The sequence below is a fragment of the Rhinatrema bivittatum genome, chromosome 1 (genome assembly GCF_901001135.1).
Source record: "Rhinatrema bivittatum chromosome 1, aRhiBiv1.1, whole genome shotgun sequence".
Classification (NCBI taxonomy): Eukaryota; Metazoa; Chordata; class Amphibia; order Gymnophiona; family Rhinatrematidae; genus Rhinatrema; species Rhinatrema bivittatum.
In genome coordinates, this window is record NC_042615.1 from 772,558,201 (window position 1) to 772,576,805 (window position 18,605).

An 18,605-nucleotide genomic window follows, 5' to 3' on the forward strand; every position below is an offset into this window, starting at 1 on the left:
GTCGTTGCCGGCTGAGATAGTCTGCCTGAACGTTGTCGACTCCTGCGATGTGAGACGCCGCAATCCGAGACAGGTGCTGCTCTGCCCACACCATCAATTGGCTGGCTTCGGTTGCTACCGGTAGACTCCGTGTACCGCCTTGCCGATTTATATACGCTACCGTGGTTGCGTTGTCGGACAAAACCCGAACTGCTCTGTCCCGAATCAAAGGCAGAAAGTGCTGTAACGCTAGGCGAACCGCCCTTGTCTCCAAACGATTGATCGACCACTTGGTCTGAGGAGGCGTCCAACGTCCCTGAGCGGACTGAGACTGACAGACTGCTCCCCAGCCCGTCAGACTGGCATCGGTCGTGACAATGATCCATTGAGGTGGCTCCAAATCGGTACCTTGGAGCAAGTGGACCGGATCCAACCACCATTGTAGACTGGTCCTTGCTGGGGGTAAGAGTGGCAAAGGTATCTGAAACTCTTCCGATTTGGGGTCCCAACGAGACAGAAGCGCCCTCTGTAGCGGCCGCATATGCGCAAATGACCACGGAACCAAATCCAGTGTGGACGCCATGTATCCAAGAACCTGTAAGTAATCCCATACCACAGGCAGGGGAAGGGCGAGGAGACGGCGAACGTGCGCCATCAGACGCTCCATCCTTGCCTGTGGGAGAGAAACCTTTCCCACTTTCGTATCGAACGAGGCGCCCAGAAATTCCAAATTCTGGGAGGGGATCAGATGGCTCTTGGGGTAATTGACAACCCACCCCAAGGAGTGGAGCCGGTGAAGGACTGCCTGAATCGCATCTTCGCAGAGACGTCGCGATTTTGCTCGGATGAGCCAGTCGTCCAAATAAGGGTGTACCAACACTCCGTCTCTCTGAAGACTCGCCGCCACCACCACCATTACCTTGGTGAACACCCTCGGAGCTGTCGCCAGACCGAACGGAAGAGCACAAAACTGGAAGTGAAATCCCAGGACCATAAAGCGCAGAAATCTTTGATGGAACTCTTGTATTCCTATGTGCAAGTAAGCCTCCATGAGATCTAAGGAAGCCAAATACTCGCCTTTGTGTACCGCAGCGATGACCGAGCGCAGGGTCTCCATCCGAAACCGCGGTATGCGCAACGCCCTGTTGACTCGCTTGAGATCCAGAATTGGCCGAAATGTGCCCTCCTTCTTGGGAACGATGAAATAGATGGAATAACGGCCCGTGCGTTGTTCGGCGGGCGGCACTGGCACTATTGCTCCCAGCGCCTGCAACCGCTCCAGGGTCTGAGCAATCCGCTGTTGCTTTACCAGAGAACCGCTGGGAGAGATAAGGAACAAATCGCGCAGGGGCCTTGCAAAATCCAAGGCGTAGCCGTGAGATATAATGTCGAGGACCCATTGGTCTGAGGTAATTGTGGCCCATTCCTCCCGAAAGTAAGAGAGTCGTCCTCCTACCTCCGGGACGGAGGAATGGACCGGCGTCCCTTCATTGAGCCGCCTTAGAGGTGGCGAAGGTATGAGACGCCCCTGCGCGTGCCGGCCTTCTACCACGAAAGGAAGAAGTCCATGACTGGGAACGCGTAGACGGCTGTCGTGTAGCAAAAGAGGACCCCCTTCCCGATCGAAAACGGCGTTGTCCGCGAAATCGTCCGCGGAAGGTACCCGAAGGGCGAAAAAATCTAGGCTTGTCCTCTGGCAACTTGAACACCTTATTCTCCCCCAAAGATCGAATAAGGTCTTCTAACTCGGTGCCAAATAACAATTTGCCCCGAAAGGGAAAGGAACCGAGTTGGGCCTTGGAGGAAGAGTCTGCTGCCCAGTGATGCAGCCAGAGTAACCTCCGTGCCGACACAGCCGAAGACATAGACCGGGCCGAAGTGAGTAGGAGGTCATAAAAGGCATCCGCGGCGTAAGCCACCGTGGATTCTATACGGTTTGCTTGCTCTGCTTCATCCGGAGGCAGATCTTGAGATGTCAACATCTGTTGTACCCAGCGAAGGGTAGCCCTTTGTACCATGCAGCTGCAAATGGCCGCCCGTACCCCCAAAGCTGAAACCTCAAAGATGCGCTTAAGCAACGTTTCCAGCTTCCGATCCTGAAGATCCTTAAGGGCCGTACCCCCTGTTACGGGAATGGTGGTATGTTTAGCCATGGCAGTGACCGCCGAATCCACCCTTGGCACCCTAAGGAGCTCCAAGGAATCAGCTGGGAGAGGGTAAAGCTTATCCATAGCGCGGCTGACTCTAAGAGTTGCCTCCGGATTATCCCATTCCCAGGATACAAGCTGAAACAGTTTATTGTGAAAAGGAAAAGCATGCGCAGGCGTGCGGAGCCCGTCTAATTCAAAATCCCCTGGCTGGGAATTGGAGTCAACCTGGGGTACTGGAATCTTTAGTTCCCGAAGAACATGGGCAATCAAAGGATCCAGTTCTTCCTTATGAAATAATCGGAGTATCTGAGGATCATCCCCCTCAACCGGGTCCGTACCCCCTACATCCATATCAGGATCCGGCGTGGACGGATCCTGTGAAAGGGGGACCGGAGCCACATGCTGAGGGGGTTTTGGAGGGGGAGCCGAAGGAGCTGAAGCAGCCTGCTGAGGAGGTTTAGGAGGAGCCGGGGCTGCATCCCCCAAGCCAAAGAGACCAGTAGAAATTCTCCCCCGTTTATCTGGGGCAGGAGTACCCTGCTCCCATTCCGTTTCGGCCTCCATATAAGCCTTGTGGAGCAAAAGTACAAATTGTGAGGTAAAAGGATGAGGCCTCTTTAAAGAACCTCCTTTTGCTCCCCCAGGTGGCAAATTAATAGGCCCTGGTAACCCGCGGGGGCTAAGGTCCGGTGGGGACAGGGGGGGAGGTCCTCCCATTCTTCCGACGAAACCGCGTCGCGATCTGAGTCATTTAAAATGGCCGCCAAATTTTCCAAAATGGCCGCCGCCCCCGGTATCGGCAGCGCGGACTGCCGAGGTTTGGCCGACGCTGCCCTTGCCCCAAGCCGCGGGGAAGAGGAGCTCCCGGCCGCGGCTGACCCCCGCGAGGAACCCTCACCCCCGGGAAGGCACCGGGAGCAAAGGCCCTCGCGGGAGAGCCGTCGGCCCGGCTCCCCACATGCCGTACAAACAGTTCCTCGGGGCATGCTTTTTTTTTTTTTTAAGACCAAAAAACGGCGCGAAAAACGGCGCGAGCGGGGGCTGGGTGACAAGCCCCCCCTTCCGGAGACCACAGTGAGGAACGCAGGCAGTGGACACAATTACCTCGTTTTCTTTTTTTTTTTTTTAATCGCTGCCACCGGCAGCTAAGACTACCTCACAGACAATTTGCTTGTGGAGCCTGCAGGGGGTGTAGCACACCCGACTAAACTTACTTCTCCGAGGAATTAAACTTCTCAGGAGGCGGATAGGGAGAGTGACCGGCCCACCGATTAATCCTCCCCTCCTCTCACTGGGTAAGGCTGAAAAAACCCCGGGAAAAGGCTGTAGGGCAGTGCCCTGCCTTGCCTGCTACGGCTCCACTTATTAGTACCAAATTAGGTACAAACCATTAATTGATCTAGTCACAGGATTTCTCCTCTATATTAAATCAAACCTGATAGGGAAACCCCTTCACAAATCAATTTACAGGAGATCAGGACCGCAAGGTTATGCTCTCTCATCTGCTGGAGTCAGAGATATACTGAAGGATCGCAGGGGGCGCACCAGGGTATATCAGTGGTGCCTTTTCAGTTTCTCTCTGACTCCATCTGCTGGACGGGAGGCATAACCCAGCAGTCTGGACTGATCCTGGTACATACAGGGAATAAGGAGTTAAAAATCTCCTGCTCTCCATACCTGGGATTGTTTGATTTCCAGTCACCCTGAGATCATCGTGGATTAGGGGAGGTAGGACCATACAAATTTTATCTTCCCCCTCACATACATACACAATAACACATTCATTCTCTCACACACTCTCTCTCTCACATACACAGGCTCCTTCTCCCTTACAGATACATTATCGGGTAGATTTAAAGCCCTGTGTGAGGTAAAATCTGGGCTTTACGCACGTGCCCAGGTCTTGCGCACACTGACCCAATTTTCAAAGGGGCCATGTGCATAAAGCCTGGTAGGCGTACAAGTGCCGGGTTGCTTTGAAGGGGCAGGCCGGGGAGCTGGCCAGGTCAGCACCATTGTATTCTGTCCCAAAGAAAAAGGCTGCTGGCACACACAACTTACTTACTTCAGCTCGGGAGCTGAAGCAAGTTTTGCAACAAAGAAAAAAAAAAACCGAAAAAGGTAGGGTTTAGGGGGTAGGGAGGAGAGGGGAAGGAGAAGGGAGGTTAGGAGGGGGTAGGGAAGATCCCTCCCAGTCCGCTCCTTAATTGGAGCGGACTGGGAAGGAACTGGGGAAGGCCAGAATGCATTGCCGCACGGAAATTGCAAAAATCCTCCCCCCCTTGCGCGCTCTGCCCGCACATATGTGCACGGATTATAAAATCCGGCATGCATGTTATAAAATTGTTGCATTCATGTGTGCCCGCTGGGAAGCACGCGCACATGGACACGCGCATGCACTTTATAAAATGCACCCCTAAGTGTGTGTGTGTGTGTCTATGAGAGCCTATATGTGATACATAGGTTCTCACAAGCATACAAACCTTCACAAACACACACACAAGCACATAGGATCTCACAGACACATTCACAGGCACATAGGCTCTCACACACACACACACATAGGCTCTTATACAGACACAAAACACATAGGCTCTCATACAGACACACACACAGATGCTCTCACACAAACACATTCACACATTCTCTCACAGACACACACACACACACATGCAGGGCCTCCTGTTGTCATCCGGCCATGGTGGTATAAACTCCACCATGGCTCTGAGTACCTCCTGTAGTCTTCTGGCCATGGTGGGACGAGCTCCATCACAGCCCACCGGCCTTCCTGCTTGAGGGGAGGAGCGGAGGTTGTGCGCAGGCTCATGCATTACACAAATAAAAAATTACACAAGCATCTCCTTCTTCAGCCACCAGCAGGATAAGCGCCACTGGTGGCCTCACGGCCTCTCCTGCTGCCACCCCCTTCCCCCCTCACAGATGTGCCCCCCCTTTGCAAATGCACGGTATGCACACCCGGTCGTGCCGGGTCTGGTGGTACCTGCTTTTTTATAAAACACATTCGCATACCTTAATGCTTAGGTTCTCATCTACAACAAGCTCAATCTTTTTTACCCTAATGTGAACCTAATTTTACTTATATTCACATCATTACTCTCTCTTTTTTTCTACAAAGATTCAGTCACACTTCACACACTGACAATTGCAGTCTGTACACTTTCTATGTCATCATAATCATCATTGTTTATTTATGACTTGCTTTTTCACCATAAGAATTCAAAGTAAATTAAAATCAGTGAATCAACAAGGCAAGAAACAATGATATTCATTAGCATTTAGATATAGTGTTTGATCTTTCAATAAGGGAGTTTCAGCATATCTCATTAGTAGAGAAGGCGAAGAGCTAGAGCAGATTGGGATAATAAGAGTAAATGCTTAGAATTGTGTTTGGTAATGTATGCTGCACAGGTTAAGTGTATCTGTGGGGAAGGGGAGGATGTTTCAGCAGGTCCAATGCAAATTGAGTGCCAGGCGTTTCCATTAAGATATAAGTAGGTGCAGGGTTTTGGGCTAGCATTGAATGCTGCCTTATATAGCCAGGATTGTACTAATTTTCTGAAGGGAGGAGGTCTGGGGCAAGCCTGGTGTGCAGGTGCAGAGAGTTCCAAAGGGTAGGAGCAGAGCCCATGAATGTTCTATTTCTGGTGCTTGGGAGGCAAATAGTTCTTGGGGATGGGATCAATTGCGTACATGCAAACCCTTTAATGCATTCACAATTCTCATCTTCTCAATATATGATTGTTTTTCCAAGAATTTAGAGATATTGGAAGACTATTGCAGTGCTGTGACATTGATAGCTACATTAGGAAGCATGACGCACATTTTCAAACTACTCATAATCCTTGATAGCATTACTAACTACAAGCTTATCTCAGGCATAGAACCTATTGTTCACATATCTTAGACTCTTCCCTCTCATTACATATGCACCATAAATCCACCTTCAGGTCTTCCAATATACAGGGAAAAATAACTCATGTGGTAGCTCCTTAATGTTAGGTTCCATAATAGGAGTTACCACCCAAGAAAAAGATCTGGGCATCAAAGTTAATATTACATTGAAATCATCAGTGCAGTGTGCTGTTACAGTCAAAAAAGCAAACAGAATGTTAGGAATTATTAGGAAGGGAATAAAACAGAGGATGCCATGATTCCTCTATCGCTTTATGGTATGACTGCGCTTTGAATTCTGTGTGCAATTCTGGTCAACACATCTCAGAAAAAACAGAGTTGCTATGCAGAAGGTACAGATAAGGGTGACCAAAATAATAAAGGGGATGGAACAGCTCCCCTAGGAGGAAAGGCTAAAGAGGTTAGGACTGTTCAGCTTGGAGAAGAGACAGCTGAGGGGGGATATGATAGAGGTCTACAAAATCATGAAAGGACTTGAATGGGTAAATTTGAATTGGTTTTTTACTCTTTTGGATAATACATGGAGTAGAGGACATGCTATGAAGTTAGCAAGTAGCACATTTAAAACAAATCGGAGAACATTCTTTTTCACTCATTCCACAATTAAGCTCTGGAATCATTGCCAGAGAATGTGTTTAAGGCAGTTAGTGTAGATGGGTTTAAAAAAGGTTTGGATAAGTTCCTGGAGGAGAAGTCCATAAACCGCTATTAATCAATAAGGAATAGCCACTGCTTGCTGCCGGCATTAATAGCATGGGATCTATTTAATGTCTGGGTACTTGCCAGGTACTTGTGACTTGGATTAGCTACTGTTGGAAACAGGATATTGGGCTTGATGGAACCTTGGTGTGACGAAGTTTGGCATATCTTACGTTCTTAATACATTCACATCACAGCATAAAACAGGTCATATTCAAACTGACATAACATATCAGAATTACAAGAGTAATAAAAATGTTATTTAAATAAGAGACATAAAATAAAATTAAATGATACTCTGAGGAGATAGTGAGGGGGTAGGCTTGGATTTGGCTGGGACTCTCCCTATTATCCTTGGCTGCTATTGAGAGATTTGATAACCTACAGTTTGTAGCTCCTTAACTTGCCACCAGATTTAAAGATGTTTTTTGCAACCTTTCCAAAATATGGAAAGGGCTTCTCAATCATCTTCTTAACATAGGATTCTGATATTTTTATTTCTCAAAAGCCCCCCTGCCATCCTCCTAGACAGCAATGGGTCTTCCATGCCTCTGCATTCATGCTAGAATATTAGCAGCATGAAGTCAATTTTGCTGCCATTGCCAGCATGAAAAAAATGGATTCCCTTTTGCTGGAGAAGATTGGAGACATGGCTTTGATGGTGAGTGTAATCTCAGGGTAAGTAGGAAGCCTAGGGTTTCCAGAAGGTCATTTTTGTTTTAAACAGAAACATAGAAATGATGGCAGAAAAAAGACCAAATGGTCCATCCAGTCTGCCCAGCAAGCTTTCACACTCTTTTTTTTTTCATACTTTTCTGTTACTCTTGTCCCTTTAAATAACTTTTTTTGTTCTATTTCTCTTCCACCCCCGCCATCGTGGATAATAGTGCTGGAGCTGCATCTAAGTGAAGTATCTAGCTAATTGATTTGGGGTAGTAACCGCCGTAATAAGCAAGCTACTCCCAAGCTTGTTTACCCAGCCTGTGCAACTCAGTCCTTGTTGGTTGATTGAATACAAATCCTCTTTTCTTCATTCCCCCTGCTTTTGAAGCAGTGAACGGCGCTGGATATGTATTCTAAGTGAAGTATCAGGCTTGATTCGGGGTAGTAACCACCGTAACAAGCAAGCTACACCCATGCTTATTTGTTTTACCCAGACTATGTAATTCAGAACTTGCTGGTAGTTGTCTGAATATAAATCATCTTTTCTTCATTTCCCCTGCTATTGAAGCAGAGAGCTATGCTGGATATGCATTGAAAGTGAAGTTATCAGGCACTTTGGTTTGGGGTAGTAACCGCCGTAACAAGCAAGCTACTCCCCTGCTTTTATGTGGATGCAAATCTTTTTTTCCACATTTCCTCTTGCCGTTGAAGCATAGAGCAATGTTGGAGTCACATTAACCGTGTGTATGTTTATTGAATAAGGATATTAATCTCCAGGTAGTTGCCGTCATTCCCACAAGCCACCCCCATGCCTCTTCCCTTCATTCACAACCTCTAGACTTTATGAATCCACACTATTTATCCCACGCCCCTTTGAAATCCTTCACAGTTTTGGTGTTCACCACTTCCTCCAGAAGGGCGTTCCAGGTATTCACCACCCTCTCTGTGAAGAAATACTTCCTGACATTGGTTTTGAGTCTTCCTCCCTGGAGTTTTAAATCATGATCCCTGGTTCTGCTGATTTTTTTGCAACGGAAAAGGTTTGTCGTTGTCTTTGGATCATTAAAACCTTTCAAGTATCTGAAAGTCTGTATCATATCACCCCTGCTCCTCTTTTCCTCCAGAGTATACATATTTAGATTCTTCAATCTCTCCTCATAAGTCATTCGATGAAGACCATCCAGCTTTTTGGTCGCCCTTCTTTGGACCGCTTCCATCCTGTCTCTGTCCCTTTGGAGATGCAGTCTCCAGAACTGAACACAGTACTCCAGGTGAGGCCTCAACAAGGACCTGTACAAGAGGATAATCACTTCCCTTTTCTTACTCAATATTCCTCTCTTTATGCAGCCCAGCATGCTTCTGGCTTTAGCTATCACCTTGTCCAGTTAATTCATCATTATTATCAGATTATTATTATTAAAAACTGAAAATCTGTCCAATAATATGTTACAGTTTAGCATCTTACAATACAGTAGTCGTCTTTTAGCCATGGCTCCTATACTTAAGTACATACCTTTAGTGACCTTGCTGCAATATCTTCTGGAGTGGAGAAAAATGCATCATCAACATCTAAAGTCTGAAGTTCATCATGTGTAGTGAAAAAAAGAAGGAAGAAACAGTCTTCAGCTCCTGTACTCTTTATCCAGTGCAATGTGTTTTTAGGGAAAAAAATTGCTTGACCAGCTGTCACATTATACGTCACTACTTTATTGGCACCTTCATCAACAACACCAATCCATGCAGAACCCTGCAAAGAATTACAAACATTAATTATAATATTACAAAATAAATTACTACAAAACAAATTACTTTACAACTCTTGAAAAATATTTCTTTCATTTACGCTATATTATAATGTGTTCCATACAGAGACAAAAAGATAGGATTATAGCTACTTAAAGATAACAGAGCGCCTTCTGTTTTGCCTCTTTTTGACTTATTAGTTTAGCTGTTGTCTGAAGACCAACAAATTCTAGATCTAGCTGATTCATGTTTATTTTCTGTTTTGTCCACTAGAGAGATTGGAGACTCCTCAAAGATCAGATCCTTTATGTGGTTGAAAATCCTTTTTCAATGAAAATGATGATATATTTGTGTGTGTGAATACTCATGGACACACAGTTGTTAGAGAAATGCTGCATAATAACCAGTTGTAAATGGAGGTTTCAATTTCTGACATAAGCTACTCACAAAACATGGAGGCAAATATTTTTTTTTCACAAACTTGTTTATTAGTTTTCAGTAAAACAATGAATGTACATTATAGTAGAAACAAGCAACCAACATTATCCCCTCCCTATCACCCCATCCTGCTCCTATCCCCTCCCCTCCCTTCCTACCACTCTCTCAGTACACAGATTCAAGCTTCCATAGCGCTAATATTCCACATAAGGAAATCAAAGAATAATAATCGTGAGAATGTTGAAAAACTTTGAAAAAGACTTTGAAAAAACCCATCTAAGACAGGTCAAATTCTGGCAGAACTACAAAAGACTAATGATTGAACTTCACACAGACGAGGGTAGATAGGTGAAGAAACCTTCCCACACCTGCAACATAAGTTCATAACTTTTTTCCGAAAGGTTTTTAGCAGATAAATATTCATATGTGAGTAACTTTATCATGCGTGCTTCCTATTGCACATACTTCAGTCTGCCATTCATGACCCATGAAGCAAGGATAGATTTTTTGGCTAAGAGCTTTTGCTAAAAATAAACTATGATACTCAGTAATCAAAGGTGATATATCCCCATAAATCCCAAAAAGCCATACCGTAGAATGAGATGAAAGAGACCTCCTACAGATTTTCTCAATACCTTCCCAGACCACACTCCAAAAGGTCTGGATTTTGTGGCAACCCCAAAAACTACATATAAAATATCCCTTTTCAAGGCCACATTTTGAACAGGCTGGGGAGGAACACAACTTTTGAATCGCATTCATTTGTGATATATAAGCTTGATTCAAAAACTTATATTGCGTCTCTTGCAACATGTTCCAAACTGTGAAAATAGGGTTAGCTAACCCTGCCCTAAAAAAATGATTCCCAGATAGAGAAATGAATGAGGTCAATCTACTTGGCGTTTGTGTAAGGCCGCATAGAAGATGCCAAGCCTTGCGGCAAGATTGTACTATTAAAAGATCCTTTACTTCATTGGATACTTCTCAATCCAGAATCTGAAGCAGAGAGACTAACGATAGAGGGCCTAATCAGTCTTGCAATGGAGATGTGGCAGAGTGAACTGAAGTGTCACCCAGACAATCCACGATACGCCTCATCATGCAAGCTAAGTTATATAAATGCATATTAGATCAGTTCACCCCTCCAGGTGTAATGGGAGCAATTAAGATTTCTAAATGTATTCTTGCTTTTTTCTCATTCCACAAAAATAGTCTGATATGTAAATTGAGTTCCCTCAGGTCTTTTTTGCTCAACCAAATGGGAAGAATTTGTAGAGCATACAACCATTTGGGAATTATCATCATTTTTAACAACTGGTCTTTGCCCAACAAAGATGGCGGTAGCGCTCTCCATTGACTAAGGGACTTTATCAAATTTTGCATTAATGGGGCCACGTAAGCTGCATAAATTTGTGCTATGTCTATCGGGAGTTTTTTAAGATTTATTCTCACCTTAAAATATACTGAATTATAACATTCAGGTATAAAATTATATTATGCGACTATGCATCCTCCATGAATATGTTAACACAGTCTGCTTTTAACTGGTCTCTGTTAAAGAGCTGGATTAATAATGGGACAATTCTATTGCTAAAGACCAAATAATTCCAGCTGAGAAAAGATAAAAGCAAGGGAAAGAGAGACTACAGCAGGGCTGTGTCACAATCTGCATATACACCAACAGGTTTTAGAAATTCATTAGCTCACGAGGAGAAAGAAGTTGTACCTGCAGCAGAAAGCCATGCTCATTAGCATTGAAATGCCAGTGAGGTGCACGCAGCCCTTTACTTTTGATTCGCAAAGTTCCTACAGTCATTTTAGATTGCTGATTATTGATGCTTGCTCCAAATTTCATTTCTTCATCACTAGAATAATCTTTTGCATCCTTTCTGAATCTTGCCCATTGAATAGCACCACCTTGGAACTCGAAAACCTAGAAAGCAACAAACATAACAACATAAGAGCGATAAGAATATTTTTTAATTTATCAGAAAGAAAGATTGTAAAATAAAGCAGCAGAAAATGTTATATAACATATAGTCCATTAATTTACTTATGTAAGTACAGAGTATCTACTACATGGTACTTGGATTTTCATTTCATTTTGAACTGAGTGCCAACTTCCTACTCAGACCACCCAAGGGGTCCATCTACTAAGCCACAGTATTCTCCCCGGAGGGCTCATTTGCCTCATGGCATGATAGGGGCACATTTCTGTCAAAGGCCAGCCAACACCATTTTGAAAATGGTACAGCTGGACCTGGTGTTCTAGAGGGATCCCAGGACTGATTAGACCACTGCGGGCCTCGGATAAATATGGAGGGGAGGTCAGGGTGGTCAAGGGGGTGATGGAGCAATAGACGCTGGAGGCAATAATTGGTTCTAGGGGCTGGGCTGGGCCATACCGTTATACTTTTAACATTTTACAGATCAGTAACTTGTGGGTGTAGTGGGGATGATGGGACTGGAGGTCTCAATAGGACCCCCAGGGTTTTTTACATATCAGATGGGTGTGAGGGGGGGATCTGTGGAAGAAAGATCCCGGGAGCATTGGGCCATCCTTTAGACTAATCATTTCCTTACTTACAGCCTCTGAAATTTGTCAGAATATTAAGGAAAAATAGAAGGCACGCCCGGCCTTTAATGATCAAGATGGAAAGGGCTTTTAAACACTTTGCAAAGTAGGGGCATCTCAGGTGAATAGAGAAATCATTTGCATTTGATTACTTTCCTTTCCATGTCTGAGCTCGAGAAGAGGCACAATCAGGAGTCAGGAATTTCCTGGTCCCGAGAGGACATGCAATCAGGGTGGATAACTTTCAAATAACTCTGAGTGGTGGCATGTACATGTTTATATGGCCATGAGGAGATCTACGCTACTATTTTATAACCTGCGTGAATCGTATATATACATTTTATAAAATTGCATATCTCTGCCCTGAAACAAATGCGTTTATAGGCTTCTGCGCAAATGCATGCAATGCATTGAAAAAGTATCTATCAATGCACTGAACGTGCAGACTTTACCTATTTTAAAAATATAAGCATGCATTTTTTATGCATGAAAATCAAGTAGGACTCACTCAGGTAAGTCAATGTATTTTAACACAAACTGCCAATTTTACAAATTAGTCCACCAATTTGACTGGTCATTCTTCAGGTCATCAAGACCCTTCTGTTTCTTCAGCCTGAACTCACCCCAGTTCTCGTAGACAGACCTCCCATCCAGTTAGTACTACACAATAAACACTTTTAATATCACTTCTGCCAGATGATTAGCAGCTGTAAAATTACATGATAAATCTATGCGCATAAGTGTCTTTTAAAATAGCAACTTTCTCACGTAAATGTTTGCCTTGCCCCAGAGCATCCCTCTTTTACACATGTATATGTACACACGAAAGTGAAATTACATGCATATTTTGTTTACTTTTATAAGATACAGAATACACATGTAGAGGCTTCTTATGCACAAATATGCTCATTTTTACACAGAAACATTTTGAAAATTTACCCCAAAGGTTGTACCTGAGGCAGTGAAGGGTAAAGTGACTTGTCTAAGTTTACAAGGAACATCAGTAGAAGAAACTAGATTTGAACCCTGGTTTCCCTAGGTCTTAGTCTACTGCACTAACCTTTAGGCCACTCTCTTGCTAGTTAGACAAGATCAGTGATCCTGAAAAGAAAATCTGGACATTTGAAAGAGCTCATAAGCAAATAAGCTTAACAAAGACCTTCCAGCAAATATGGCGGCATAGAAACCAGTTAATGACAGTTGTTGAATGACAGAGTGGGATGATTGATAAAAATAAATAAAAGACTTTTATGAGAAAGGGACTAGGCCCAAGGGAATCCATGATTGCTTGCTGGGCAATTGAATTAAGACATCTAGGTCTGTTAAAGATCTTCAGGTAGGAGAGCAGTCAGTTACATTGCTTAAAGATATTGTCCTTGCCCTTTAAAAAAAAAAATAAAAATCTTTATATACATTTCAGGGAAAAGCAGAGTGTGCTTTGGTTGGAAAATCTTCACAAGATGCTAAATTATCAAAGCTTACAGAGTCCGATAGACAAGCAGTGGACACCCCTCCCTCCCCCATGTCTGCTTTAGAAGCTTCAGGGCCATTAAGATGCTGAAATCAGGAAAATATGGGGAAGTAGATGGATTTAGGATAGAATAATATAGAAGCTTTGCTGCTTCACTCACTCCTTTACTGGTGCAAGAGGATACATTTGGTTGCTGAACAGAGAGATCGGGAACACTAGTTGTGCTCTTCCTGTTCATGAGATCTCCAGGTGAACACCTACGGATTGTTTTATGGTATCCTCCGAGATAATAACCAGGTTCATGTTTACACAGTAACTCATGTCAGTGTAACTCAGACAGCAATAATAATTATTTTTACTGGCTCATTAAACAAATATGATCTGTCAGTTACTGACTGAGAGCACATGTTGCAAAACCCTGCGGTATTTTTTTTTTTTTTTCAAAGCAGAGGTAACATAGTAATAAAGCAAATGACAACAGATAAAGACGATAATGGCCCATCCAGTCTTCCCAGCTGTAACTGACACTTCCTGTAGGTTAAACTCTTGCCTCCTTTTTAGAGTTGTAACTGCGGCCTTGTTCAGGTTATCTCCATACGGAAAAGCCACCACAGGTTACCCCAGGCCTTCATTTCCATTCTTCAGCCTCTGTGTTAATCCCATGTTCTTTTTTAATTCTGTCACTGTTTTTGTATTCACTACTTCCTCCGGGAGGGCCATCCTTTCCGTGAAAAAAAATATTTCCTGACATCATTTCTGAGGCTATCCCCCCTTTCCCTTCGCCACCCCCAGAGCTTGATATCATGACCCCTAGTTCTACAATTTCTTTCAATCTAAAAAGCTTTGTTTTGTGTCCCCTCCTCTAGGGCACATATATTTAGATCCTCATCTCACATCTTTTGGTGCAGGCCCCCCAAACCATTTTGGCTGCCTTTCCCTTGACCGCTTCCATCCTAGCTCTGTCTTTTCAGAATTATGGCCTACGGAATTGAAAACAACACTGAAGGAGAGACTTTGCCAATAATCTGTTTAGGAGCATTGCCACCTCCTTATTCCTACTGGTTACGCCCCTCCCTTACAACCTAGCATTCCTCTGGGCCCTAGGCATCACTTTCTCACACTGCTTTGCTATCTTCCGATCATCAGATACTATCACCCTAAGGTCTCTCTCCCATTTCATGCACATCAGTATGCACTTTTTTACCATTCCTCAAGCCTTTTCACTTCTCATTCTGTCTACTTCTTCAGGGGTGTCCACTCTGTTGCAGGTCTTAGTGTCACCTACAAAAAAAAACAAAAAAACCAAACGTTTCCTTCTTACCCCTCTGCGATTTTGCTCACAAAGATACTGAACAAAACTGGCCCCAAAACCAGTCTCTGAGGCACTCCACTAATCACGTTTCTCTCCTCTGAGTAAATTATTTTTTATCACTACCCTCAGTCAAACCATCCCGTCCACCATCTTGGGACCTATGCCCAGGCTGCTCATTTTATTCATGAGCTTTCATATCCAGGACAGTATCATAATTTTTTCTGATATCCAAATAAACCACATCCAATGCATGTTTTCACCCCATTCTGTAATCACCCAATCAACAAAAATTGATCCAAGTCATTTGACATGATTTTCTCTTAAAACCATGCTGCCTCAGGTTTTGCCACCCACTGGCTTGTGGCTAGTTCACTATTCTTTCCTTCAGCAGATTCTCCATTAATTTTCCCACCATCGAGCTAAGACTAACCAACCGTCTCTGTTACCACTTTTGAAAAGAGGGATCATAGCCATCCTTCTCCAAACTTGTGGCTCCACTCCCATTTCCAAGGATCTATTGAACAGATCCTTCAGTGGACCCACCAGAACTTCTTTTGGCCCTCTTAGAATTTTAGGATGAATCTCATCCAGCCTCATGCATTTGTCCACTTTCATTTTTGCTAGTTCCACACAAACACTGTTTTCAGTAAACATTCACGTAACCAGCAGTTATCCTTCTCCAAGATCGTCTTCAGTGAACATCAAACAGAAGTATTTATTTAGCATTTCTGCTTTTTCCTCATCTCTCTCCACAACATTGCTCCTTGTCGCCTTTTAACCTTACAGTTCCACATCTGGCCTCCTCCTTTCGCTGACATACAGTACCAGAAAAATGTTTTGTCATATCTCTTAACCTCTTCCATAATCTTTCCTTGCATCCTAATTTCTTCTCCTGCTCTTTCCATTTTACCAGATATTCTTCCATGTGTTTATCTTTTTAAGATCCTTTGTGCTTTCTGAATACTGCTTTGCTACGTTTTTTCAGCCATCTCTTTGGAGAACCATATTGGTTTTCTTTTCTTCTTACTTCTATTACTTTTCTTACAAAAATATTCATTGCCATTATATATTATTATAGCTCTGTGTGTCCACAGGTGTGGTGTATATACTAACAGATTCCCCCCTCTGTGGATAGATTTCCGAGGGGAACTGTCCACAAACATACTGAAATATTATTGCAGGAACCAGGATTGCATTAAAAGCTGTGCATTAAAATGTTAAACACAGATACCAGTGCAAACATCCATAATCAGTAGGGATGTGCATTGGTTTTACGAAATAGGAAATAGAGACAATATTTCCTATTTCGTCGTGGTTCAGGGGGCAACGAAACGATAAGAAAGGGCACATTAAAAAAAACCCAAACCCACCACAACCCTTCAAATTTAATTAATTGCAGCCCCCCCAAGACTTAACAAAAGTCCCTGGTGGTCCAGCAGGGTCCTGGGAGCGATCTCCCCCTCTTGGGCTGTCAGCTGCCACTAATCAAAATGGCACCGATGGCCCTTTGCCCTTACTGTGTGACAGGGGCTATCGGTGCCATTGGCCAGCCTCTGTCACATGGTAGGAGCAATGGATGGCCGGGGGAGATCGCTCCTGGGACCCCGCTGAACCACCAGGGACTTTTGGTAAGTCTTGGGGGGCGGTCGGGAGGGTTGGGGGTTACAATTAATTAAATTTGAAGGGTTAGGGTAGTTTGGGTTTTTTTACATTTGAAGGGCCATGGGGTGGGTTTCGTACTTTGGTTTGGGGTCAGACGAAATAAAATCAGCCCGAACCACTGGAAAATTAAATTTCCCGCGGCGGGCCAATAACGAAGGCCGAACCAAAAGGTTTGGCCAAATCACATCTCTAATAATCAGTATAAACAGTTTCAGAGTAATTAAATGCATATGCAGGTGCCAACTTCCATAATCAAATACTCCTGGGGGAATTCTGTGCACAAAAATTTAAAATTCTGCACACAAAAACTTAAAATTCTGCATACTTTATATTGGTCAAAATAACCCAATTTGCATGACATTCTTTAAGTAATTACATTTTAAATTAATACAGAAAAAAGGTTATTACTTAAAGATGTAGAATTTAAATATTTTGAGCAGAATTTCCCTAGAAATTCACTGTAAAAGTGTCACTTCCACTTGCTTTCCATACTTCCCTGGCCACTTTGCCCTCTCAGGCCCCAGCTCCTCCACCTCTAGGCTCAACCCCTACCACTCTATCACCACTCCCAGAGTTTGGCCCTGTTGTCAGTACTGCCCCTCACACAGGCTCCCTCTGTCCCTTCTTTTCTCACACACATGCTCCCTCTCACATACACACACCCTCATACAGGCTCCCTCACACTCTCGTACACACACATCCCATCATACAGGCTCCCTCACTCTCTCGCACACACACACATCCCCTCATACAGGGTCCCTCTCTCTTGCAATGCACACCCATACAAGCTCCCTTTGTCTCTCATGCATACATGCTCACACAAGCTACCTATGTCTCTCTCTCACAGACCCCTTCACACAGGTTCTCTCTCTCTCACACACATAGACAATCCCTTCACACAGGCTCTCTCTCTCTCACACACATAGACAATCCCTTCACACAGGCTATCACCCTTACATACACACAATCCCTTTTTCATTCACACCAGCTCCCAATCTCTCATACACATACACACTTCTTCACAATCTCCTCATATAGGCTCTCTCTCTCTCTGGCACCCACACTCAAGCACCCCCCCCCCCCCCCCCGCGCTCTCTCATAGTGCAGTCACATGAGGGAGTGAAACAGCTAAAGCAGCCATGTTATGGTTCTCTAAAAAGGTCTCAGCATTACTAGCCATTTGGCGCCTTGGCTGTTCCTCTGTGTCAGGTGCAAAGAGCAAAGTAGGAAGGCACTACAGTTCCTTTTAGTTTAGCCCACTATTGTCCCACTTCACCCATCTCCTCCCAGCCTACCAGCTCCTCCTCAAGATATTTCCGTATTTTACCAGTATTTTTTGAAATCCAGAGCTTTGAGCTTTGTGTGACTTCCCTCTGCCTTGGCCATTACATCAAAATGTATAATCTGATAATTACTGGTGCTCAGATGGGCACCTGCCTGGATGTCAGAGTCCCTGTCTGTGAGTACCAGGTCCCATATTAATCCTCCCCTCCCCTGTTTGAGGGGAGTCCCTTGAAGGGCATCTATGATCTCGCTACATCTTACCATTTTTGCAGATGGAATATGCCAATCCACATCCAGCAAGTTAAGGTCACCATCACCAACAACACCGCCCTCTTTATTCCCACCTTTTGAAAGTCTTCTGCCAGATCTCTGTCCAGTTCCTCCATCTAAGTCAGAGGTCTATAGACCACATCAGTGCATATGAAAGTTCAATTTCCTTTTTATAAGATGGTCTATATTGCTTTCTCCTTTTCCTACGGCCCCGGCATTTCAGTTGCAATGACATTACTTTTCATAGAAAGAGCTATTCCTCCCTCTTTTCTGTCATTGCTATTCTTTCTGAACAAATTGTAGCCTGGTCTGACTGTGTGCCATTCATGAGACTCATCGAACCACATTTCCAAGACAGGAACAATATCTAAGTTCGCTTCCACCATTAGTTCTTGCAGATCTAGAACCTTATTACCTAGTCTATAA

General features: G+C 44.1%; 1 protein-coding gene across 3 annotated transcripts in view; it reads right to left on the minus strand.

Moving 5' to 3' along the window:
* LOC115077541 overlaps positions 1 to 18,605 on the minus strand; it is a 54,069-nt gene that overhangs the window by 20,921 nt on the left and 14,543 nt on the right. For all 3 annotated transcript variants that reach the window (XM_029579837.1, XM_029579852.1, XM_029579844.1), the window contains 2 exons: positions 11,332 to 11,538; positions 8,938 to 9,171 (listed from right to left, as the gene is read on the minus strand). In XM_029579837.1, the coding sequence (XP_029435697.1) occupies positions 8,938 to 9,171; positions 11,332 to 11,538 (441 nt within the window). The remainder of the gene's footprint in view (positions 1 to 8,937; positions 9,172 to 11,331; positions 11,539 to 18,605) is intronic.